At 35.9% G+C, this 27859-nt stretch overlaps 1 protein-coding gene across 1 annotated transcript in view; it reads left to right on the top strand.

The window, feature by feature from the left end:
- Positions 1-25033, top strand: part of LOC123554188 (general transcription factor IIF subunit 2-like) — a 217438-nt gene extending 192405 nt beyond the window's left edge. Inside the window, exon 8 of the mRNA XM_045344156.2 lies at positions 17131-25033. Within this exon, the coding sequence (XP_045200091.2) occupies positions 17131-17241 (111 nt within the window). The 3' untranslated portion in view covers positions 17242-25033. The remainder of the gene's footprint in view (positions 1-17130) is intronic.
- Positions 25034-27859: the final 2826 nt, after the last annotated feature.

The following is a 27859-nucleotide window of genomic DNA, read 5'->3' as shown; positions in this document are numbered from 1 at the left end:
TATCTGTGGAAGAGAAATGCAGAATTTTAGCTGTTTGAAACCCAACTCCAGTGCCTGGTATTATAGTTTACTAGGTTGTAAAGTAGGATAAATGCAAAAGAGGAGTGAAGGCACAATGAAGATCTATAAAAGATTTCATTAATTTTCAATTATTTTATTTATTTCATAGATACAAATACAACACAATTAAACAGTAATATAAAAAGTAGGCAAAAAAAGACATAAAATTAACAAGAAGGTATATAGCATGCCCATAAACAAAGAGATTGTTAATCTAACTTAATAATCGATATATCGATGTATCGTCGATATTTGTCTTCCGATATATCGGTATCGTCGATATGCAAAAGACCCAATCAATGACAGCCCTAGTCATAGGTTTCATTTTTGCTTTGATTTGATACAAACTTGCACAGAAAGATTATCCTGATGATCTCTAGGCCTGGATCGAAACTAGGTCATGTCTGGTAAAAAAACTAGATCATCAGATCAAATCAAAGGAAAAGCTTGTTAACAGCCTAGAGGCCACATTTAAGATCCTTTCTTCATGAAACTTGGTCAGAATGTTTATGTTGATGACTTCTAGGCCAAATTTAAAACTGGGTCATATTGGGTCAAAAACTTGGTCACCCAGTCAAATCAAAGGAAAAGCTTATTAACACTCTTGAGGCCACATTTATGACCCTATCTTCATGAAACTTGGTCAGAATGTTAATCTTGATGTTTCTAGGTCACTTTGGAAACTGGGTCGTACGGGGTCAAAAACTAGGTTACCCTGTCAAATCAAAGGAAAAGCTTGTTAACACTCTTGATCATTTGATGTGCATGAAACTTGGTCAGAATGTTTGTTTGCATGAAATATTGCATTATTTTTTATCTGGGTCATGTGGGGTAAAAAACTAGGTCACCAGGTCAAATCAAAGAATAATTTGTATACACCCTAGGGGGCACATTTTTGATTCTGTCTTCATAAAACATGGTCAGAATGTTTGTTATCATGAAGACTTGGACGAGTTCAAATCTGCATCACGTGGTGTTAAAACTAGGTCACTAGGTCAAATTAAAGAAAAAGCTTGTATACACTCTAGAGGCCACTCTTGCTTCAATCTTCCTGAAACTTTGTCAGAATGTCTGTTTTCATGAAACTTTGGACAAGTTTGAATCTGGGTCATGTGGGATAAAAATCTAGGTCACTAGGTTAAATCAAAGAAAATGCTTGTTTACACTCAAGTCAGGCCACATTTTTTGCTCCAATCTTAATGAAAATTGGTCAGAATATTTGTCTCTATGAAATCACTAGGTAAAACATGTTTACACTGTTATGGTATATTACTCAGGTGAGCGGCCTAGGGCCATCTTGGTCTTCGTGTTTAATTTTAGCTTTAGACTTCGGGGGAAAAAGATCATGAAAACATGGGGCTTAAGTCCAACTGTAGGATAAAATTGTTAGCAATGCTTAGCATTCATTTCTGGCATATAGCTAATTCTGCAGATTTCAGCTTTCAGTCCAGATCAGTTCACATTAATTTTGGTCTAACTTAAATGAAAAAATAAACAACTATAAACTAAAAATTATTAGAGAAAAATTGCATAGATTAATTAAAGCTACTTAGCTTAATTCAGTTATTTTGGGGATCAAGGTAAAATAAAAAGAAAGACACACCAGGTCCTGTCTAATTAAAATAGTTTTTTCCCTAAAATTTGTAGTGTATACATTTTGTGAAAAAGAGTAAATTTTGCACTTTTTATGGGAGGCTAGCTGTAGCAGTAATATGTATTATTATGGTAAATGGTAAACAAGGTTGTCTACTTGTAAATATGGATGATATATTTAATTTTGATTGATAAATTAAGTGTACATTTGCTGATTAAATTGTTCAAGTATTTTAGGAAACCTCAGTGAAGAGAGTACAATTGTACTCTGTTAAGATGTAGATCTCGGCTTCTGTAGTGGGCTATATAGTATTGATACATGTCTATCAGATACAGCCCAGACCAATTAACATGAAAATTTAATGTTTCTGCCAAGTAGGTAGAGTACTTGTCTTGTCTGTTTGATACAGCAGATGTAACTGGTGTTTCTGAGCTATTTTTGTATGTACTAAAGTAATTTTCTTTTATTCAGTATATCAACCTACAGCAGATGTAGTAAAAAGTCTGTAATAAAGATATAGAGCCAATATTTTAACATATATCAACAATAGAGCTATAATATGTGATGAATTAAAAGATTCTGAAGTTGTTTGACCAAATCTTTCTGTTGGTAGTTGATACATATGATATTGTACAGTTCAGGTTTGCCGGTTGGTAGTTGATTAAATGATTGTACAGTAGAGTTTGCCATAGTTCTTAAGGTAGTTGATATATGATTGTACAGTACAGGTTTGCCTGTTATTAAGGTATTGTGTATGATGATTGTACAGTACAGGTTTGCTGTTAAGTAGTTGATATATATTGTACAGTACAGGTTTGCCTGTATGGTAGTTGATTATATGATTGTACAGTTCAGGTTTGCCGGTTGGTAGTTGATTAAATGATTGTACAGTACAGGTTTGCCTGTTACTTAAGGTAGTTGAATATATGATTGTACAGTACAGGTTTGCCTGTTACTTAAGGTAGTTGATTATATGATTGTACAGTACAGGTTTGCCTGTACTTAGGTAGTTGATTATGATTGTACAGTTCAGGTTTGCCTGTTGGTAGTTGATATATGATTGTACAGTACAGGTTTGCCTGTTGGTAGTTGATATATGATTGTACAGTACAGGTTTGCCTGTTACTTAAGGTAGTTGATTATATGATTGTACAGTTCAGGTTTGCCTGTTACTTAAGGTAGTTGATATATGATTGTACAGTACAGGTTTGCCTGTTGGAAGTTGATATATGATTGTACAGTACAGGTTTGCCTGTTACTTAAGGTAGTTGATTAATATGACTGTGTATATAATGTACATCGGTTTGCCTGTTACTTGAGGTAGTTGATTATATGATTGTACAGTTCAGGTTTGCCTGTTACTTAAGGTAGTTAGATTATATGATGTACAGTGCAGGTTTGCCTGTTGCTAGTATTGATATATATTGTACAGTACAGGTTTGCCATGTTTTAGGTAGTTGATTATATGATTGTACAGTTCAGGTTTGTCCTGTTACTTAAGGTAGTTGATTATATGATTGTACAGTACAGGTTTGCCTGTTGGTAGTTGATATATGATTGTACAGTACAGGTTTGCCTGTTACTTAAGGTAGTTGATTATATGATTGTACAGTTCAGGTTTGCCTGTTGGTAGTTGATATATGATTGTACAGTACAGGTTTGCCTGTTACTTAAGGTAGTTGATTATATGATTGTACAGTTCAGGTTTGCCTGTTACTTAAGGTAGTTGATTATATGATTGTACAGTACAGGTTTGCCAGTTGGTAGTTGATATATGATTGTACAGTTCAGGTTTGCCTGTTACTTAAGGTAGTTGATTATATGATTGTACAGTACAGGTTTGCCTGTTGGTAGTTGATATATGATTGTACAGTACAGGTTTGCCTGTTACTTAAGGTAGTTGATTATATGATTGTACAGTTCAGGTTTGCCTGTTGGTAGTTGATATATAATTGTACAGTACAGGTTTGCCTGTTACTTAAGGTAGTTGATTATATGATTGTACAGTTCAGGTTTGCCTGTTACTTAAGGTAGTTGATTATATGATTGTACAGTTCAGGTTTGCCTGTTGGTAGTTGATATATGATTGTACAGTACAGGTTTGCCTGTTACTTAAGGTAGTTGATTATATGATTGTACAGTTCAGGTTTGCCTGTTGGTAGTTGATATATGATTGTACATTACAGGTTTGCCTGTTACTTAAGGTAGTTGATTATATGATTGTACAGTTCAGGTTTGCCTGTTACTTAAGGTAGTTGATTATATGATTGTACAGTACAGGTTTGCCTGTTACTTAAGGTAGTTGATTATATGATTGTACAGTACAGGTTTGCCAGTTGGTAGTTGATATATGATTGTACAGTTCAGGTTTGCCTGTTACTTAAGGTAGTTGATTATATGATTGTACAGTACAGGTTTGCCTGTTACTTAAGGTAGTTGATTATATGATTGTACAGTTCAGGTTTGCCTGTTACTTAAGGTAGTTGATATATGATTGTACAGTACAGGTTTGCCTGTTACTTAAGGTAGTTGATTATATGATTGTACAGTTCAGGTTTGCCTGTTGGTAGTTGATATATGATTGTACAGACAGTTTGCCGATTAAGGTAGTTGATTATATGATTGTACAGTTCAGGTTTGCCTGTTTGGTAGTTGATATATGATTGTACAGTACAGGTTTGCCTGTTACTTAAGGTAGTTGATTATATGATTGTACAGTTCAGGTTTGCCTGTTGGTAGTTGATATATGATTGTACAGTACAGGTTTGCCTGTTACTAAGTTTGATTAATGATTGTACAGTAAGTTTGCAGTTTATTGATGATTGTACAGTTCAGGTTGTGCTTATATTTTATTGACTAAGGTGTTGATTATATGATTGTACATCAGGTTTGCCTGTTATTAAGTGTGATTAGTAGTTGAAATTTTACAGTTACAAGTATTGCACTTGTTACTTAAGGTAGTTGCACAATGTGACTAATTTGGTTGGTTGCTTATTATTTAGGTAGCTGTTATACATTCCGTATTTGGGTTTTGCTCGTTACTTAAGGTAATTGTCATATATGCACAGTCCAGATATGTTGTTGTTACTCTAGTTAGTTGCGATACACGAACATTTCAGATTTATTTAAGGTGATTTCTAAGTTTCGAGACCAGTCTCAGACTGCAACATTGTTATTGGTTTATTTCAAAAATCAGATTCTAGAATTTTAAGACTTGCCTCCATTGTCAGTTCATAATGTTAGACATATCTTATCAAGAAATGAATACATTTCATTATAATGACATTTGTTGTCTTTTCAAGAGCTGTTAGTGCGGAAGAGCAGTAAATTTACTGTTTATGTTATGCTTCAAGTTGACAAACTGTACTTTGTGTCATTTGGACATTACCAATTGCTTAATTGTGATCTTCCCATTTCTTCGGAAGGACCTCTTGACATAATATTTGAACTTTCATCTCTTAACATAATACTTGATTACTTTCCATGAATCTAATGATCAGGATATCCTTGTTTTGAGGATGTAAATTTGCTGTTCATTATTCATTATTATGCTGGATTTTTTTAACTTCCTCATACTTGTATTTTGAAATAAAGTAGGGTTATAATAGTAGTTGATCTGGGACGCTGTATTCGGCTCAAGTGAACTTTGCCAGGCTGAATAACAGGAGGTGCGCAAGTGCCAAATGATTTCCGACCTGACAAAATCCACGAGAGCTGAATACAAAATCCAAGATCTAGCTACTGTTATAATGACCCTTTTATTATATACCTTCTTTGTTGTTTTTTTTTTTTTTGTAGCTCACCTGTCACAAAGTGACAAGGTGAGCTTTTGTGATCACACGGTGTCCGTCGTCCGTCCGTCCGTCCGTAAACTTTTGCTTGTGACCACTCTAGAGGTCACATTTTTCATGGGATCTTTATGAAAGTTGGTCAGAATGTTCATCTTGATGATATCTAGGTCAAGTTCGAAACTTGGTCACGTGCCCTCAAAAATTAGGTCAGTAGGTCTAAAAATAGAAAAACCTTGTGACCTCTCTAGAGGCCATATATTTCAAAAGATCTTCATGAAAATTGGTCAGAATGCTCACCTTGATGATATCTAGGTCAAGTTCGAAACTGGGTCACGTGCCATCAAAAACTAGGTCAGTAGGTCTAAAAATAGAAAAACGTTGTGACCTCTCTAGAGGCCATATATTTCACAAGATCTTCATGAAAATTAATCAGAACGTTCACCTTGATGATATCTAGGTCAAGTTCGAAAGTGGGTCAACTGCCATCAAAAACTAGGTCAGTAGGTCAAATAATAGAAAAACCTTGTGACCTCTCTAGAGGCCATATTTTTCATGGGATCTGTATGAAAGTTGGTCTGAATGTTCATCTTGATGATATCTAGGTCAAGTTTGAATGTGGGTCACATGCCTTCAAAACTAGATCAGTAGGTCAAATAATAGAAAAACCTTGTGACCTCTCTAAAGGCCATATTTTCACGGGATCTGTATGAAAATTGGTCTGAATGTTCATCTTGATGATATCTAGGTCAAGTTCTAAAATGGGTCAACTGCGATCAAAAACTAGGTCAGTAGGTCTAAAAATAGAAAAACCTTGTGACCTCTAAAATGGGTCAACTGCGATCAAAAACTAGGTCAGTAGGTCTAAAAATAGAAAAACCTTGTGACCTCTCTAGAGGCCATACTTGTGAATGAATCTTCATGAAAATTAGTCAGAATGTTCACCTTGATGATATCTAGGTCAGGTTTGAAACTGGGTCACGTGCCTTAAAAAACTAGGTCAGTAGGTCAAATAATAAAAAAAAAACTTGTGACCTCTCTAGAGGCCATATTTTCAATGGGATCTGTATGAAAGTAAGTCTGAATGTTCATCTTGATGATATCTAGGTCAAGTTTGAAACTGGGTCACATGCGGTAAAAAACTAGGTCAGTAGGCCGGAAATTATTAAAATCTTTTGACCTCTCAAGAGGCCATATTTTTCAATGGATCTTCATGAAAATTGATTTGAATGTTCACCTTGATGATATCTAGGTCAGCTTCGAAACCGGGTCATGTGCGGTCAAAAACTAGGCCAGTAGGTATAAAAATAGAAAAACCTTGTGACCGCTCTAGAGGCCATATTTTTCATGAGATCTTCATGAAAATTAGTGAGAATGTTCACCTTGATGATATCTAGGTAAAGTTTAAAACAGGGTCACGTACCTTCGAAAACTATGTCAATAGGTCAGATAATAGAAAAACCTTGTTACCTCTCTAGAGACCATATTTTTCAATGGATCTTCATGAAAATTGGTCAGAATTTTTATCTTGATAATACCTAGGTCAAGTTCAAAACTAAGTCACTATGTCAAATAATAGAAAAAACGACGTCATACTCAAAACTTGGTCATGTGGGAAGAGGTGAGCGATTCAGGACCATCATGGTCCTCTTGTTTAGTTTTTTGTACCCCCACCCCCCTCGGACAACAAAGTTGTAAGGCAGGGGGGTGGGGGGGGTATACTGGTTTCAGGTTGTCTGTCTGTCCGTAGACACAATCACGGGGTCGCGAGTTCGATCCTCGGGCAGGGCGCATGTTCTCCGTGACTATTTGATAAACGACATTGTGTCTGAAATCATTAGTCCTCCACCTCTCATTCATGAGGGGAAGTTGGCAGTTACTTGCGGAGAACAGGTTTGTACTGGTACAGAATCCAGGAACACTGGTTAGGTTAACTGCCCGCCATTACATGACTGAAATACTGTTGAAAAACGGCGTTAAACCCAAAACAAACAAACAAACTTAGAATTTAAGGTTGATTTTGATGTATTTTCACTGTATCTCAGTTACTACTGAATGGATTTGATTCAAACTTAAAATAGATGTTCCACCTCATCACCCACATCATGTGCCCACATCATGTGACACAAGGTGCATAACTCTGACACCAAGTTTTCATGAATTATGTCCCCTTTTACTTAGAATATAAGGTTAATTTTGTTGTTTTTTCACTATATCTCAGTTATTACTAAATGGATTTGATTCAAACTTAAAATAGTTGTTCCACCTCATCACCCAGATCATGTGACATAAGGTGCTTAACTCTGACACCAATTTTTCATGAATTATGCCCCTTTTTCAGGGGTGTAAAATTATTTTTCACACCACTCGCCCTGCAGGACTAGTAGCCAGTAATATCTACTCGCCCTTAGTGAACAGCCACTCGCCCTAATAATTGACACTTTTAATACTGTCACTTTTATGAAAGGAGTATTATGTACAATAGTATTATTTCCCGAAAAATATTTATTTTGAAAAGTGTCTAAAAAATTTGGACACAATAATGATCGTCCATCCACCCGTGTTGAAAGAGGGAAAAAAAAACGTTAAAGATTATCGATAATTATTCAGACGATAAACTAAGTAATCGACCTTGTTTTCATGATCAATTTACACCCCTCAAAGAGTCAGTATCTTGACATCCGAAGTGGAGATCAAAGCGGTATTTTTGCTCGAGATTGTCATGGCATTACGTCATGTTTTCGCGCCATGTGACACATCACTGTCTGATCGTACCGCATCGGTTCTTAAAATTGCTGAGAAATAGAAATCAATAAAAAGTTTCATCTTTAATTTGTTATCAAAAGCGAATGTGCTATATCCCGTATAAAAGGTAAATGTCTCAAACGATAGTTACTATAGTGGATATCCTACCTCTGTGACCTATTTGCCCTCGAGGAATTTACATTATTGTTTGACAAAAAAAAAAAACTTTTAAATTGTTGGTCAAAAAATACATGTATACAGATTCATTTAGAACTTATTAAAAACCGCAATGACATCACATTGCTTTATTTTAAAATCGTATTTCTATTTACATTCACGAGGTCACGTAACCTATTCTGCCGCACTAACAGAAATCTGTTTGCCAAAAATCGTTTTACTCCATGTATTGTAATTGCTGCCGCTTTTTCATTATTTAAGATTTTTTTATTCTGTTTTTTGTTCTTTCTGGTCAAAAGTCTGAATTTTATGCCCAGAGTATTCATCATTTATTTACTTTTAGAAAGAAATAAGTAACTAAGATCGCGCTGTTTGAATTTTTACAAATGTTTACATGAAAATTCGACCGTTTTTATAGAATTTTGCCTACATTTCTGTCGATAGCTTAATAAAATCATTATAGAATTCAAATAGTATTATTTTTCAAGAGATGTTGAAAACTTGAAGCGAAAATGTTAAAAAATGAATGCACTACGCACGGTTTTTGTGTACGTGACGATGTAAATTAGATATTTATTACGATAGGTCGCACGTGCTTGTGGAATGGAAAATTACCGGCATGAATTTTTGATATCTTTACAATTCGCGGGTAAATTCCAGTCAATCCAGGTAGCGACTGAACCATCTCAAAGTTTGTTGACGTTTTGGAGTTGTAATTTCTGAATTTTGGTAAAGTAAGGACGTAAAAAAAACACTCGCCCGATCGGTCGAGTATACAGCAAGGTCCACTCGTCCTACTCAGACTTTAACTCGCCAATGCTAGCGGGCGAGTGGAATTTTACACCCCTGTTTTTACTTAGAATTTAAGGTTAATTTTGATGTATTTTCACTATATCTCAGTTACTACTGAATGAATTCAGACTTAAAATAGATGTTCCACCTCATCACCCAGATCATGTGACACAAGATGCATAACTCTGACACCAATTTTTCATGAATTATGCCCCTTTTTACTTAGAATTTAAGGTTAATTTTGATGTATTTTCACTATATCTCAGTTACTACTGAATGGATTAGATTCAGACTTAAAATAGATGTTCCACCTCATCACCCACATCATGTGACACAAGGTGCATAACTCTGACACAAATTTTTCTTGAATTGTGTCCCTTTTCACCTAGAATTTAAGGTTAATTTTGATGTATTTTTTTTACTATATCTCATTCTGTTTGGCTCAGAGCCAAAGGGAAGTAACCTTTTTTTACCTTTTGTACTGAGTTTCTTCCCCATAAATTCCAGGAATTAGTCTATTTTTAGTTTCAATATTTTAGGTATTTTTCTAACTTTTTAGCTCATCTGATTTTTTGAAAAAAAATGATGAGTTATTGTCTTCACTTGAGCGGTTGTCGGCGTCGGCGTCGGCGTTGCCTGGTAAAGTTTTATGTTTAGGTCAGCTTTTCTCCTAAACTATCAAAGCTATTGCTTTGAAACATGGAATACTTGTTCACCATCATAAGCTGACCCTGTATAGCAAGAAACATAACTCCATCTTGCTTTTTGCAAGATTTATGGCCCCTTTTGTACTTAGAAAATATCAGATTTCTTGGTTAAGTTTTATGTTTAGGTCAACTTTTCTCCTAAACTATCAAAGCTATTGCTTTGAAACTTGGAATACTTGTTCACCATCATAAGCAGACCCTGTACATCAAGAAACATAACTCCATCTTGCTTTTTGCAAGATTTATTGCCCCTTTTTGACTTAGAAAATCAGTTTTCTTGGTTAAGTTTTATGTTTAGGTCAGCTTTTATCCTAAACTATCAAAGCTATTGCTTTAAAACTTGCAACACTTGTTCACCATCATAAGTTGACCCTGTACAGCAAGAAACATAACTCCATCCTGCTTTTTGCAAGATTTATGGCCCCTTTTGGACTTAGAAAATATCAGATTTCTTGGTTAAGTTTTATGTTTAGGTCAACTTTTTCTCTTAAACTATCAAAGCTATTGCTTTGAAACTTGCAACACTTGTTGACCATCATAAGCTGACCCTGTACAGCAAGCAACATAACTCCATCCAGCTTTTTGCAATGATTATTGCCCCTTTTGGACTTAGAAAATCATTTTCTTGGTTGAGTATTTTGTTTAAGTCAACTTTTCTCATAAACTATCAAAGCTATTGCTTTAAAACTTGCAACAGTTTTTCACCATCATAAGTGGACACTGAACATCAAGAAACATAACTCTATCCTGCTTTTTGCAAGAATGATGGCTCTTTTTAGACTTAGAAAATCATGGGTAGGACAATATTTCTATTACACGAAAAAAATCAGATGAGCATCAGCACCCGAAAGGCGGTGCTCTTGTTTATTATATGTCCTCTGTAAAAAGTAAATACATTTTTCTGTGGTAACATGGGTCGGTAAGACACTTTTTTTGCATTCACTTTTAGTGTATCTCTAATATAAGAGATTTAATATATTTACTAGTATTACTTATTATGTGGAAGCCCAGGATGAAGTACTCCAAAGCCTAAGTATTTTTAAGATTTCTTATGGTTGCCATTCTTCTGTGACAAGACGGTATGGTGGGGGTATGAGTCACTCCTGTGACAGTTCTAGTTTTAACCAAACTTGCACACAACTTGTATCACCGTAAGATCTCGGTTCCTTTCTTGAACTGGCCAGATCCCATTATGGGTTCCAGAGTTATGGCCCCTGAAAGGGTCAAAATCAGGTATTTTGACCTTGTCTGCACAATAGCAGCTTTATTTATGATTTGATTTTTACCAAACTGGCACACAACTTGTATAACCATAAGATCTTGGTTCCTTTCTTGAACTGGCCAGATTCCATTATGGGTTCCAGAGTTATGGCCCCTGAAAGGACCAGAATTAGCTATTTTGCCCTTGTCTGCACAATAGCAGCTTCATTTATGATTTGAATTTAATCAAACTTGCACAAAACTTGTGATGCCATAAGATCTCAGTTCCTTTGTTGAACCGGCCAGATCCCCTAATGGGTTCCAGAGTTATGGCCCCTGAAAGGGCCAAAATTAGCTATTTTGACCTTGTCTGCACAATAGCAACTTCATTTATGATTTGATTTTAACCAAACTTGCACATAACTTATATCACCACAAGCTCTTGGTTCCTTTCTTAAACTGGCCAGATTCCATCATGGGTTCCAGAGTTATGGCCCCTTAAATGTCCAAAATTGGCAATTTTGGCTTTTGCAGCCATATAGAGACTTCATTTATGGTTTGGATTCCATGACAAATCAGATCCAATCGTAGTTTCCAGTTATTTTATATCTGATTACCTCCCCTGATTGTAGTCAAAATGGATTTATATCAGTAAGTACTTACAGGACTTATTTGAAATTTCATTATTGTCATTACTTGGACTGAGCCAATCAGGGTAGATAACTATGGACTGATTTTATGTCAAATTACCTCCCTTTATTTCAAATTAAAATGGGTATATCTCCGTAACAAATGAAGATACTGATCTGAAGTTTCATTTATGTCAACAGATTTATTTGGCAGATCCTTCTTTTGTTAACTTACAATAATTTTCTTTTGAATTGCTTCCCTTTTAAGTTACTATAAATAGCCTATTTTTAGTAACTTTTTTATTATTGGCCGTAGGGAAAAACCGAGACCACTTTTCTGTGGTACAACATGGATGGTACCTCCAATTTTTAGGTGTATTTTGACATATCTGTAGCTTGTAAGAATTTTGTTTTTCTTTTTAGCTCACCTGTCACATAGTGACAGGGTGAGCTTTTGTGATCACCCTTCGTCTGTCCGTCGTCAGTCCGTGCGTCCGTCAACAATTTCTTGTCTGCACGATAGTGGTTTCATTTATGATTTTATTTTAACCAAACTTGCACAAAACTTGTATTACCATAAGATCTTGGTTCCTTTCTTGAACCGGCCAGATCCCATTATGGGTTCCAGAGTTATAGCCCCTGAAAGGGCCAAAATTAGCTATTTTGACCTTGTCTGCACAATAGCAGCTTTATTTATGATTTGATTTTTACCAAACTGGCACACAACTTGTATCACCATAAGATCTTGGTTCCTTTCTTGAACTTGCCAGATTCCATCATGGGTTCCAGAGTTATGGCCCCTTAAAGGTCCAAAATTGGCTATTTTGGCTTTTGCAGCGATATAGAAACTTCATTTATGGTTTTATTTGATACAAACTTCCAAAATATCTTCAACAACAATAAATCTTGGATTCCATGACAAATCAGATCCAATCGTAGGTTCCAGAGTTATTTTATATCTGATTACCTCCCCTGATTGTAGTCAAAATGGATTTATATCAGTAAGTACTTATAGAATTTATTTGAAATTTCATTATTGTCATTAGTTGGACTGAGCCAGTCAGGGTAGATAACTATGGACTGACTTTATGTCAAATTACCTCCCTTTATTTCAAATTAAAATGGGTATATCTCCATAACTAATGAAGATACTGATCTGAAATTTCATTTATGTCAACAAATTTATTTGGCAGATCCTTCTTCTGTTCACTTACAATAATTTTCTTTTTAATTACTTGCCTTTTACGTTACTATAAATAGCTTATTTTTAGTAACTTTTTATACGCCCGTTTGAAAAACGGGACGTATTATGGGAACGCCCCTGGCGGGCGGGTTGGCGGGCAAGTGGGCGGGCGGGCGGCATCCACAGACCTTGTCCAGAGCATATCTTCTACATGCATGAAGGGATTTTGATGAAACTTGGCACAGTTGTTCACCATCATGAGATGGAGTGTCATGCGCAAGAACGTCCCTAGGTCTAAGGTCAAGGTCACACTTAGAGGTCAAAGGTCAAATTCAAGAATGACTTTGTCCAGAGCATATCTTCTTCATGCATAGAGGGATTTTAATGAAAGTTGGCACAATTGTTCATCATCATGAGAAGGAGTGTCATGCGCAAGAACCAGGTCCCTAGGTCTAAGGTCAAGGTCACACTTAGAGGTCAAAGGATACAAGAATGAAAACTTTGTCCGGAGCATTTCTTCTTCATGCATAGAGGGATTTTGTTATAACTTGGCACAAATGTTCACCACCATGAGGCGGAGTGTCATGCGCAAGAACCAGGTCTCTAGGTCTAAGGTCAAGGTCACACTTAGAGGTCAAAGGATACAAGAATAAAAACCTTGTCCGGAGCATGTCTTCTTCATGCATAGAGGGATTTTGATATAACTTGGCACAAATGTTCACCACCACGAGACGTAGAGTCATGCGCAAGAACCAGGTCCCTAGGTCTAAGGTCAAGGTCACACTTAGAGGCCAAAGGTCAGATACAAGAATGACTTTGTCCGAAGCATTTCTTCTTCATGCATGGAGGGATTTTGATGTAACTTGACACAATTATACACCATCATGAGACGAAGTGTCATGCGCAGTTCCCTTCTTTCGAAATTACTTCCCTTTGTTGTTACTATAAATAGCTTATATTGTAATTTTTCATTACTAGTCATAGGGAAAAATCAAGACCACTTTTCTGTAGTACAATATGCATGCTACATCCAATTTTGAGGTGTATTTTGACCAGTCTCTACCTGGTAAAGATTTTTGTGAGGACTTATTGTAACTTTTTTATAATTGACCGTAGGGAAAAACATAGACAACTTTTCTGTGGTACAACATAGATGTTACTTTCCAATTTTAGGTGTATTTTAAGGTATCTTTACCTGGTAAGGAGTTTTTTTTTGTGGACTTAGAAAAACAAAACACTTAGTTATTACTAAACAACCACAAAGTTAAAATTCCATTTGCAAATACAGGTGCTAGAGTAAAGAAATTTGCTGTGACGGGCGTATATTGTGACATTCTTGCACTCTTGTTTATTATTGGCCGTAGGGAAAAACCGAGACCACTTTTCTGTGGTACAACATGGATGGTACCTCCAACTTTTAGGTGTATTTTGACATATCTGTACCTTGTAAGAATTTATTTTTCTTTTTGGTTAAATTTCTTTCCTTTGTTGTTCCTGTCCTTTGGACGTAGATATTTTGTCTGAGGACCTTCTTGTCCTCAAGTGCAATGATAACAGGTGAGCGATATAGGGCCATCATGGCCCTCTTGTTGGTTAAATTTCTTTCCTTTGTTGTTCCTGTCCTTTGGACTTAGATATTTTTTCTGAGGACCTTCTTGTCCTCAAGTGCAATTATAAAAGGTGAGCGATATAGGGCCATCATGGCCCTCTTGTTTAAGATATATAGCCTTGAAATTTGGATGACATGTACAGTTTTGCACATCGATCTCAATACTGACTTTCAGTGACCATGAATGTGACCTACTTTCTTATATTTTAGCATCAGTGTGCCATTTTAAACATGTGGCTCATATTACTCAGGTGAGTGATTCAGGGTCATCATGACCCTCTTGTTGAACGAAATTTTTATTGTTTTAACAGTCAGTCATTGTTAAAATTGAAGTGAATGTAGTTTTTTGTATGCACTATTTAGTATTTATAGAACTGTGTCAGGTTATGCATATCAAATGAAAGAAGTTCAGCAGCATACAATAAAAGGTACAATACAGATTTACTTTTGCCTGTTTGTATATACTTATGTAAGCCATATTTTGACAGAATTTATGTAGGTATATAATAAAATGCATTATTTATCATAGATAAATAACATGAAGATGAAAACCCATATCATGTAAATCCTGTAAAATATTGTTGTTGGTTTAAGTTGACAGTTAGCACTTACTCTGGATTACACATTCTCTTGGAGGGAGTTTCAGCATTCTTCAGCAGCTGTAAATGAAGACTGTACAAACACCTTAATTGCTTTTTGGTTTTCTGTAACATTGAAGAGAATACTGAAATTGCATGTGGAGAAAACGTCATCAGAGTGAAATGTTTGATTGTAATTTACATGTCCACTACCTTAATTTAAAAAAAAAAACAATTTTGAATGTGTAGTAAAAATTTTAAACGTAAGTTGTAAAACATCAAAGGCCACTCCCGCCGTTACATAACTGAAATACTGTTGAAAAACGGCGTTAAACCCAAAACAAACAAACAGACAAACAATGGCCACTATTTTACTAAAAACTCGATACAAGTTTTAAAACCTTTTGAAATAGTTTCATTTTTTTTGCCAGAAATCTTTGAATGAGTCATTTTAATTTAATGTGCACCTGAAAGATTGAGGAAAATATTATACATCTACTGTATGTCACAATGCAGTGGTTGAATGATCATCTATAGAACAACTAGTTTTTCCTGGTATCCTATTGCCAGTGACTAAATTTAATGTATGGTAATAACAATGTCATTGTTCATAAACAAGTGGACTCTGTACTTTTAAATATATAAAGCCATTCATGGAAACTATAATATTATATTGTTTAGCAGTTAGTATCAGGAAATAATTGTTCCATTATCTTCCTGTATATCACTATCAGAGTCGGGCTAAACCTTAACCATGTGTACCTGAAAGGGCCAAAATTAGCTATTTTGACCTTGGCTGCACAATAGCAGCTTTATTTATGATTTGATTTTTACCAAACTTGCACACAACTTGTATCACCATAAGATCTCGGTTCCTTTCTTGAACCGGCCAGATCCCATAATGGGTTTCAGAGTTATGGCCCCTGAAAGGGTCAAAATTAACTATTGTCTGTGCAATAGCAGTTTCATTTATGATTTGATTTAAACCAAACTTGCACTAAACTTGTATCACCACAAGATCTTGGTTCCTTTCTTGAACTGGCCAGATTCCATTATGGGTTCAAGAGTTATGGCCCCTGATAGGGCCAGAATTGGCTATTTTGACCTTGTCTGCACAATAGCAGCTTCATTTATGATTTGAATTTAATCAAACTTGCACAAAAACTTGTGTCACCATAAGATCTTGGTTCCTTTCTTGAACTGGCCAGATCCCATAATGGGTTCCAAAGTTATGTCCCCTGAAAGGGCCAAAATTAGCTATTTTGACTTTTTCTGCATAAAAGCAGCTTCATTTATGATTTGATTTTAACCAAACAGGCACACAACTTGTATCACCATAAGATCTCGATTCCTTTTTATACGCCCTAAGAGACGTATTATGTTATCGCCTTGGTGTCCATCTGTCTGTCAGTCTTTCTGTCTTTCTGTCTGTTGGTTAGCAATTTCCCTTCCGCTCTGTAACTCTTGAACCCCTTGAAGGATTTCAAAGAAACCTGACACAAATGTTCACCTCATCAAAACGATATGCAGAGCGCATGTTTTGGATGGCTCACTTCAAGGTCAAGTTCACACTTAGGGGTCAAAGGTCATATTACTTTGTTTTGTATATATATTGCTCTGCATTTGCGTTGCATTGCAGTGCTCTTGTTTTTATTTGGTAGATCTTTCTTTCGTTCACTTACAATAATTCTTTTTTAATTACTTCCCTTTTATGTTACTATAAATAGCTTATTTAGTAACTTTTTTATTATTGGCCGTAGGGAAAAACCGAGACCACTTTCCCGTCGTACAACATGGATTGTACCTCCAATTTATAGGTGTATTTTGACATATCTGTACCTTTAGGAAAATTTCCACTATATTTTCTCATGATTCTTTTGATTGATCTTGATTATGATTTTTTGACCTTCTTGTCCTCAAGTGCAGTGATGACAGGTGAGCGATATAGGGCCATTATGGCCCTCTTGTTGTGTTATGCAATGTCTACAAGTTGAGCATGAGAGGAGTAGGGATATAATGATTTATTATATGTTTTTCGTATTTATTACATGATTGCCTCTCATTTCAGACCTACCTGAAGGAAATTCTGAAAGAGATCTGTATATACAATGTGAAGGCACCTCATAAGAACATGTGGGAGTTACGGCCGGAATACAGACATTACAAGGACCCAAAATGATACCTTAATGGGACCTTAACACTACATCAGAAAACCAAAGCTTAGCAGGACTATTTTTGGTGCTCTGTGTTAGTTGGGGATGATTTGTTGATCGGATAAAGATGAGAATTTTGGTCTTTGATATAGCTGGGAACACTGTGGACACTATATTTGTTACAGACTGACAAACATTGATGCTGTTGAAGGCATGTGAAGTTACAGTGTTATGAATTGTTAAGATACTATATATTTCTGAAAATACCATACATTTATTGAGATACTGTATATCAGGAATTTTTCAAACTCACTTGATTTATTCATCTTCAGCCTAATTTGCACTTCGTCAGGTGGGGGCAGTTGGCCCATTCTTGGGGCCAATAGGGCTAAAAATAGAAATACCTTTCGATGACCTCATGAACAGCTTGATGAAATTTCAGATAAACTAATGGTCTGTAGAATCATTGTAAGGTTCTCCCTGAATTTTTTTCAAATGGGGGCACTTGACCCCTTGTAGTGGGTGCTAGAAGTAAAACTAGAAATACCTGAAAAGGAACAGCTTGCTGGATCGTAATCAAACCAGGTCTGTAGCATCTTTGTAATTTCCTCTCTCAATTTTGTTCATATAGGGGCGCTTTTAGGGGCTGCTTAAGTTATAAATAGAAAAACTTTTAAGTAACTTCTTTTGAACAGCTTGGCGGATCTTCATCAAATTTAGTCTGTTGCTGCAACTTATATCATTGTAATTTCTCAATTTCATGCAATGGGGGCACTTGACCCCTTTTAGGGGCTTTAGAGCTAAAAAATAGAAAACCCTTTAAACAACTTCTATGGATCTTCAGATAAACTTGGTCTGTAAAATTATTTTAAGGTCCACCCTTTGGGGGTGCTTGAAAAACACAATTACTACCATTTATGAATCTGTGTGTCATACGTATATTCACTTCAAATAGTCAAGGTCAGGTGAGTGACAAGGGGCCACTTTGTTCAAACATATTTATTTTGAAAAGCGTGTTTCTTTTGTTTAAACATAGAAATAGCTGCAGGTTAGTTATGTTGAATAAATGGTTAGAAATGTTTATGAAAAATTAAGGACTTTATACTTCTATTGTTTTGATTGTTACAAATCTCTTATTACAGTGAACATTATTTTCAATTAAATTTGCTGGATTTGTATAAACATGAAGTGGGGGAGATATTGATTTATTGCTGTTCATCTGTCTGTATGTCACAAAGTTGGTCCACACCACTGGATTGATTTACACCAAACTTCACAAGAGTGATCATTGCCAAGTGTAGTTGTGCATATCATCAGCATTTTCTGATTCGATGATTTTTCAGCAGAGTTATGGCTCTTTGATTCATGAAATTTTATGATAATTTGACCACTTCTGTTATAATATTGGTAGATTTTATGAGTAATCAACTCTCATTTTGCACATTATAGGCATTTTCCATTTTGATAATTTCAGTGGAGTTACGACCCTTGATTCATCAAATTTTATGCTGTTTTGGCCACTTCTCTTACATTATTGGGCAGATTTCTACCAAACCTTACAGAAATTATCAGTGCTAAGCCTAGCTATACATATCATTGGTTCAGTGATTTTCAGCTGAGTTATGGCCATAAATTTGTAAATATACAGTGTTTACACTACTTGCTGCATACAATTAGGCTGAACTTCACCAAACCTCACAAATGATTATAGTGAAGGGTAATTATGCATATTATCGTCTTGTGCAGATTAAATAATTTTTAGCTCGACTTTTCAAAGAAAAAGTAGAGCTATCGTACTCGCCCCGGCGTCACCGTCGCCGTTGGTTAAAGTTTTTGGTAAAGTCAAATATCTCTGTTACTATCAGAGCTATTGACTTGAAACTTAAAATAGTTATTTACTATCAAAGTCTACACCAGGAGAAACAATCCCCATAACTCTGATTTGAATTTTGACAGAATTATGCCCCTTTTTAACTTAGAATTTTTGGTTAAAGTTTTTGATAAAGTCAAATATCTCTGTTACTGTCAAAGCTATTGACTTGAAACTTAAAATACTTATTTACCATCAAAGTCTACACTAGGAGAAACAATCTCCATAACTCTATTTTGAATTTTGACAGAATTATGCCCCTTTTAAACTTAGAATTTTTTGTTAAAATTTTTGATAAAGTCAAATATCTCTGTTACTATTAAAGCTTTTGACTTGAAACTCAAAATATTTATTTACTATCAAAGTCTACACCAGGAGACACAATTCCCATAACTCTGGTTTGAATTTTGACAGAGTTATGCCCCTTTTTAACTTAGAATTTTTGGTTAAAGTTTTTGATAAAGTCAAATGTCTCTGTTACTATCAAAGCTTTTGATTTGAAACTTAAAATACATATTTATCATCAAAGTCTACACTAGGAGACACAATTCCCATAACTCTGGTTTGAATTTTGACAGAGTTATGCCCCTTTTTAACTTAGAATTTTTGGTTAAAGTTTTTGATAAAGTCAAATGTCTCTGTTACTATCAAAGCTTTTGATTTGAAACTTAAAATACGTATTTATCATCAAAGTCTACACTAGGAGAAACAATCCCCATAACTCTGTTTGAATTTTGACAAAATTATGCCCCTTTTTAACTTAGAATTTTTTGTTAAAATTTTTGATAAAGTCAAATATCTCTGTTACTATTAAAGCTTTTGACTTGAAACTCAAAATAGTTATTTACTATCAAAGTCTACACCAGGAGACACAGTTCCCATAACTCTGATTTGAATTTTGACAGAGTTATGTCCCTTTTTAACTTGCATTTTTAGCTCACCTGTCACATAGTGACAAGGTGAGCTTTTGTGATCACCCTTCGTCCATCGTCCGTCGTGTGTCTGTCCGTCCGTCCGTCCGTCAACAATTTCTTGTCTGCACGATAGTGGTTTCATTTATGATTTTATTTTAACCAAACTTGCACACAACTTGTATCACCATAAGATCTCGGTTCCTTTCTTGAACTGGCCAGATCCCATTATGGGTTCCAGAGTTATGGCCCCTGAAAGGGCCAAAATCAGCTATTTTGACCTTGTCTGCACAATAGCAGCATCATTTATGATTTGATTTTTACCAAACTGGCACACAACTTGTATCACCATAAGATCTTGGTTCATTTCTTGAACTGGCCAGATTCCATCATGGGTTCCAGAGTTATGGCCCCTGAAAGGGCCAGAATTAGCTATTTTGACCTTGTCTGCACAGTAGCAGCTTCATTTATGATTTGATTTTAACCAAACTTGCACACAACTTGTATCACTATAAGATCTTAGTTCCTTTCTTGAACTGGCTAGATTTCATTATGGGTTCCAGAGTTATGGCCCCTGAAAGGGCCAGAATTGGCTATTTTGACCTGGTCTGCACAATAGCAGCTTCATTTATGATTTGAATTTAATCAAACTTGCACAAAACTTGTGTTGCCATAAGATCTCAGTTCCTTTGTTGAACCGGCCAGATCCCATAATGGGTTCCAGAGTTATGGCCCCTGAAAGGGCCAAAATTATCTATTTTGACCTTGTCTGCACAATAGCAACTTCATTTATGATTTGATTTTAACCAAACTTGCACACAACTTGTATCACCATAAGATCTTGGTTCCTTTCTTGAACTGGTTAGATTCCATCATGGGTTCCAGAGTTATGGCCCCTTGATGGTCCAGAATTGGCTATTTTGGCTTTTGCAGCCATATAGAGACTTCATTTATGGTTTTATTTGATACAAACTTGCAAAATATCTTCAACAACAATAAATCTTGGATTCCATGACAAATCAGATCCAATCGTAGGTTCCAGAGTTATTTTATATCCGATTACCTACCCTGATTGTAGTGAAAATGGATTTATATCAGTAAGTACTTATAGGACTTATTTGAAATTTCATTATTATCATTAGTTGGACTGAGTCAATCAGGGTAGATAACTATGGACTGATTTTATATCAGATTACCTCCCTTTATTTCAAATTAGAATGGGTATATCTCCGTAACTAATGAAGATACTGATCTGAAATTTCATTTATGTCAACAGATTTATTTGGCAGATCCTTCTTTTGTTCACTTACAATAATTTTCTTTTTAATTACTTCCCTTTTACGTTAATATAAATAGCTTATTTTTAGTAACTTTTTATTATTGGCCGTAGGGAAAAACCGAGACCACTTTTCTGTGGTACAACATGGATGGTTAAATTTTGGTTAAATTTCTTTCCTTTGTTTTTCCTGTCCTTTGGACTTAGATATATTTTCTGAGGACCTTCTTGTCCTCAAGTGCAATGATAACAGGTGAGCGATATAGGGCCATCATGGCCCTCTTGTTTTTTTATACTGGCAAAGCTCTAATTCAGAGTCAAGCACTGAGAAAAGTCGAGCGCGCTGTCCTACGGACAGCTCTTGTTAGTGGAGTCATGACCCTTGATTTGTCATATTCTTTGATCAGTGCTACTTCTTTACGGCTGCTTGGAATTTCACAGACTTCGCTGTCAAACCTAGTTGATTGTATTGTTGGAATGTTATGGTTCAGTGATTTTCCCAAGAGTTATGTCCCTTAATTTGTGGCATTTTGCAATTTCTCTGTTGTAAGTGGTGGGAGACATATGTTTCATGAAAAATAGTCTCTACTTTTAGTACAACCTATACTGTCGCAATATAATTTCTAAATTTCTTCCCTAGGGAATTTTGATTTATGTAAAAATGTGAGAAAAAGAATGTCATTTTACTTAAAAAGTTGGCTGTTGTGCCTTTTCCATTGTTTACTTACAGTCTTCTTTTTATTGGTTAAATTCATACAGAATAATAACTTCAAATAAAAAAGCATCAAAAATTATGTTGTAGAGTTAATTTCTTGTCACTTTTGACTCATCAACCATTGTCCCTGTGTAATATTCATTATGGCCATCTTCAAAGAAGAGTGGGTACTGTATATTATTTTGCTTATTGTTGGTTGGTCGGTAGACCTTGAAGTTTCCAATTAGTAACTAGAGTATGCTTTGTCTCAAATGGTCAAACTTCACAGGCTGATTGCCTATGATCAGTAGATGACTCCCATCATTTTGTGGGTCAGTAAATCGCAGGTCAGAATCACAGCGACCTTAAAACTGAAAAGAATTCCGCTCAATAACTTTGGAACACCTTAGCCTATGTCATTAAACTTTATTAGGATGATTGGCAGTGGTCAGTAGGTTACCACTTCTGTTTTGTGTGTCAGTAGGTTAGAGATCAATGTCACAGTGACCGCAAGACTGAAACTAGTTTTTGCACAGTAACAGAAGAACCATAGGGTCTACTGCCTGCAAACTTTTTAGGGTGATTGCAGGTAGAAGGCAGATGACCTTCTCTTGTTGGGGTCAAAGGTCACAGTGATCCAAAGCTCAAAGTCAGTGACCCTGAGACTAAAAATAGTTTCCTCTCAATAAATAAAGAACACTGGCCTACAGTTCTCCAACTTCATAGGTGATTGCCTTCGATCAGAATAGCTCTTTTGCCCTCCTTCAATGAAGGAGGAAGAAGGGGTCAAGTATTGTCAGTCTCTCTGTCAGGTTTCCAATGAATAACTAGAGAATGCTTGGTCTTACAATGGTGAAACTTATACAATAATTGCCAGTGGTCAGTAGATGAAACCTGTTTTTGAGGGTCTGTAGGTCAAAGTTCAAAGTCACAGTAACCTTGAGGCTGAAAAACAGTTTCTGCTCCCAAATGCTTTGGCCTATAATCTATAAACTTCATAGGATGATCATAGTCTGGGGTCCTACTGTTTTGAGGGTCAAAGGTTAAGGTTATAAAGATATAAGGAAATGGTTTCCCATCAATAGCCAAGGAACACTTTGGCCTACAGTTGTAACTTTCATGGGATAATTGCCTGTATTCAGTAGATGACCCCTATTGTTTTTGGAGTTGGGTCAAGGTCACAGTTACCTCGCGACTGAAGATTTAAGAATCCTTTTGTCTACTGCCTTCTGTTGTTTGTGAAAGGTCATGACTTTGACATTGAAAAAAGTTCCAGCACAACAATTATGGTACACTTTGACGTACAGTTCTGAAACGCCATTATGATGATTGCCTTAGATCTGTAGAATATCCCTTGGAGGAAGAGGTGGTAAGGTTTACTGTTTTACGAATTGTCAGTCAGTCCATTGATAGTCCATTTGTTTTCCAGTCTATAACTGGAGAGAGCTTGGTCTCACAATGGTGAAACTTCTTAGCACGATTGCCTGTGGTCAGTAGATGACTCCATTTTGGAGGATCAATATGTCAAAAGTCAAATTCACAATGACTTTTAGACTGAAAACAGCTTCCGCTCAATAACTAAGGAACCTCTGGATGATTGTCTGTGGTTAGTGCATGAAACCTATTGTTTTGAGGTCAGTAGGTCAAAGGTCAGTGTCACAATGTCTGACACAGAAAACAGTTTTCGCACAATAACTAAAGAAGTCAGAAACTTCATTGGTTGACTGCCTGTGGTCAGTAAGGTGATTATTGTGTTGGCATTTATAGGTCAAAAGGTAAGGTCATGGTGATCTTGAGACCAATATGAGGCAGGAAATCATAGGGAATATAAATGTTTTAGAAACAGTTTTAGTCCCTTGTGTCTTGGTACCCAATCACTGCCAGTTGACACCCCCACCCCACCTCAGACCTTGACCCATCTTGCAGTCCTTTGTTTTTCTATTTGTAAAGACACAATACGAAAAGCTTCATTTGAATATATCAGTCTAAAATAAAACATAGAGTTGTTTGTAAAAACACATATCCCCCATGATGACCTGTCACAGGTGATAAAGTATCTAATTTTGTACACCTTAACCTTTGACCAATTGACTCCAAAAATAATGGAGGTTTTCTACTAATACATAATACGCAAAGTGCTCTAAGGTGAGCTATTGTCATTGACATTTGTCCGGCAGCGGCATGTTGTAAACATTTTACCATGTGAACACTTTTAAGAGGCCACATTATCTATTGTATCTTCATGGAACTTGGTCAGAATATTTGTCTTGGTGATCTCTAGGCCAGTTTCGAATCTGGGTCATCTTGGGTCAAAAACTAGGTCACCTGGTCAAATTAAAGAAAAGCATTGTAAACACACCTTGTCATGAAACTTAGTCATAATGTTTGCCTGGATGATTTCTTTGAAACTGGGTCATCTGAGGTCAAAAACTAGGTCACTTTGTCAAATCAAAGCAAAACCTTGTGAAGTTATTATGCTGTTAATTTTGAACATTTGTGTTTTTCTGATATTGTTTTTTAAATCCTGTATTTTTACCTTAATTTATTAAACAAACAATATTTAAACTCTCTGAAAAAAAAAAAACAACATCCTTATTTGCAATTACTATTAATCATTATTTCCTTCTCAAAATGTGTCATTTGTTACTTAAATAGTTGTCGAGTATATAAAAAGAATTGCTTTCAAGCAGATTTTCTATATTATGGTTTTAGCACTTTTTGTCTGTATGTGATAATCCTACATCTTTGATTTTACCACTTGTAAATTTTCATACTTCTTTTGTTTGTTCATCTACTCTTGTAAGTATCTGAAAGTGACTGAAAGCTGTCACTCAAAATATGACATATTTCTAAGAGGATAAAAAAAGTCTAAGGAACTTTGTAAAAAAACTGGACTTAGTGATCAACCTTTGTGAAGTTCACCTGGATATATTCTTTTTAATAATATACTTGCAAGTTGGATAAAATAACATAAAATAAGTTGTTACTTTATAACTGTTGGACAGTGTTATATATTGTTATTAAAAACTTTGTCAGATTTTAAAAATAGAATACAAATAATTCCCCACCAGTGCGTTGTGTTTTATGGTAATCAAATCAAGACTTAGTGACACTTGATCTACAACCTTACCCTGGCGTTGTTATAATTTGGTGGAGAATCCGGGTACAACACTTTTTAGCTGTTGCAACGATCATAGTGCCTCAACAGCAGATAAGCGAGTATTCCCCAACAAACACAATAATGAAGAGGATTTTACAGTCACAGATTATGACTTCCAGAAGACTACCATGGAATAAACCATTTTCATCTGCACACCTAGACTGTGTCAACCAACAATGTAGAAGATGTAGCAGTGACCATGGAAACAATCAATTTTGTAAGGCACTGACCAGAATCTGCTATATCTGCAGACGATATGGACATTATGCAACATACTGCCATAATACCGGCTCTGTGAAAATACAAAATGTACAAACAAAACCACAAGTAAGTCAGCTTAAAAACAAGTTGGATAAAATAACATGAAATAAGTTGTTACTTTATAACTGTTGGACAGTGTTATATATTGTTATTAAAAACTTTGTGTCAGATTTTAAAAATAGAATACAAATAATTCCCCACCAGTGCGTTGTGTTTTATGGTAATCAAATCAAGACTTAGTGACACTTGATCTACAACCTTACCCTGGCGTTGTTATAAACACACTAAAAGCTACATTTTGAGTCCAATTGTCAAGGGAAATTGTTAGAATGTTTTCATGATGATATCTTGGTTTCGAAAGTGGGTCATCTGGGGTTAAAAATTAGGTCACCCTTTTAGATCAAAGAAAAACTGTGAAACACAGACTAGAGGTTACATTTTAAGTCCAATTGTGAAACATGTCATGTTTCCATTGATAAATTTCTTGGTCAGGTTCAAAACTGGGTCATCTAGGGTCAAAAATGAGGTCACCCAATCAAATGAAACAAAACCTTTGTGTACACTAAAGAAGCCACATTTTTAAGTACAATTATCATGAGAACTTGTTAGAATGTTTGTCTTGATAATATCTCAGGTCAGGTTCAGAAATGGATTTTCTGGGGTCAAAAACTATCTCACCCAGACAAATCAAATTAAAACCTTGTGAATACTCTGGAGGCCACATTTTAAGTTCAGTCGTCATGATGTTTGCTTTGATGATTTCTTGGTCTAGTTTGAAACTGGGTTGCTACTCTACACTTTATCTAGGAAGCAGTTATCAACATTTTTATGCAAAGTTATCTTTGTTCACCGTGGTTCTCTCGTGAGTGATATAGTGCCACTTCGGCATTTTTGTTTCCTTATAGTGTCCATGGCAGCCAAGAATTCTGCATGGCGGGCCTTGATTTGAAAGGGGACTACCCAATGTATATTTCTGTGAAGTTTAATCGAAACTGGCATAGTGGTTTAGATGTTCTTAAAAAGTTTTGGACACGAGAACGACGGACATCCAACGATCCTAAAAGCTTTGTGTTCAGGTGGGCTAAAAGGCCATGCAGCTAGATAAATATTGGTCTTAGGCGCCTAAAATTCGGTGCCAACCCATCTTTGAGCACAACATACTGTAGACTGGCTTATACTCGTGGTGGTTTTATTTTAATGCTCACCTTCAAAGGTAGGTATATTGTTTTGCAGATATCAGTCGGTCCATATGTTGGTTGATCCTCTTCTTTAGGTTAATGGGCCAAACGACAAAGGGCCTATAGTAAATGGCCTTTTGTTTGAGAGCAAGGGGCCCCCACCCCCAGTTACGGATATGTGGTGCTATGGGCCATTTCTTGAAAACAATCTTTTTAACTCCCCCCTGAGTCATTTCTGCAGCAAACTTTTTTGACTCCAAATGGCTTCTTATTCACCAGTGGGCGACTAAAATGGCCCGAAAACCATGTTTGGCCACACGGTCAGTCAGTCTGTCTATCCACAGACCAATCAATTTCCGGATGATACCTCAAGAATACTTGGGCCTAGGATCATGAAAGTTAAGAGAGGTTGGTCATAACCAGCAGATGACCCGTATTGATGTTGCGATCAGTAGGTCTGTCACAGTGAGCCGGAACAGTTAAACAGTTTCTGTACCATTACTTCAGAACATGCCTAAGGATCATGAAAGCCGATACAGAGGTTGATCATCACCAGCAGAAGACCCCTATTGATTTTGAGGTCAGTAGGTCAAAGGTCACATTGACCCAGAATAGAAGAACTTTTTTTGCTACTTATGACTGTTAAATGACTCGTAATTGTGTCTCCCACCACACAGTGGTGTGGGAGACATATTGATTTACTCCAGCCTGTGTGTGTGTGTCTGGGTGTGTCTATCACAAAGTTTGTCCGCATTCTAAATCGAACATTTCTCATCCGATCTTCACTAAACTTCAACAAAATGTGTCTGCCAATAAGTGCTCGGCCAAGTTCGATAACTAGCCAAATCGGCCTAGGCACTTCGGAATTATGGCCCTTGATTTACCAAAAACACTCAGATTTCTTGCACAGTTTTACCCCTAAACCGGCGCCTATACTACTAGTAGTATAGATGTCCTTTTCGTGTCAAGAAAGCGCATGCACATGTGGATTAAGTAAACAGTATATAAAGACTGACCTACTATTTAGATGATTAGGCAGTTGTGGGAGACATGTGCTTTTCTCAAAAGCATCTCTAGTTATTGATTTGAGGTATGTTGAACATCCAGTGAACAGTGACCAAATAATTTCTGTTCCTTGTGCAATTACTGAATGCATCAAGGGGGGTATTTCGTGTTCTACGAGCTCTTGTCATGAATATTCATGATAATGCCACTTGTAATTTCATGTTTGTGAATATTAAACTGCAACATGTAAAACAAAAACACACACACACAATCATATTCTTCACATAAT

The sequence above is a fragment of the Mercenaria mercenaria genome, chromosome 7 (genome assembly GCF_021730395.1).
Source record: "Mercenaria mercenaria strain notata chromosome 7, MADL_Memer_1, whole genome shotgun sequence".
Classification (NCBI taxonomy): Eukaryota; Metazoa; Mollusca; class Bivalvia; order Venerida; family Veneridae; genus Mercenaria; species Mercenaria mercenaria.
The sequence above is the reverse complement of the archived record's forward strand: the minus strand, read 5'-3'. Positions and strand labels throughout refer to the sequence as shown.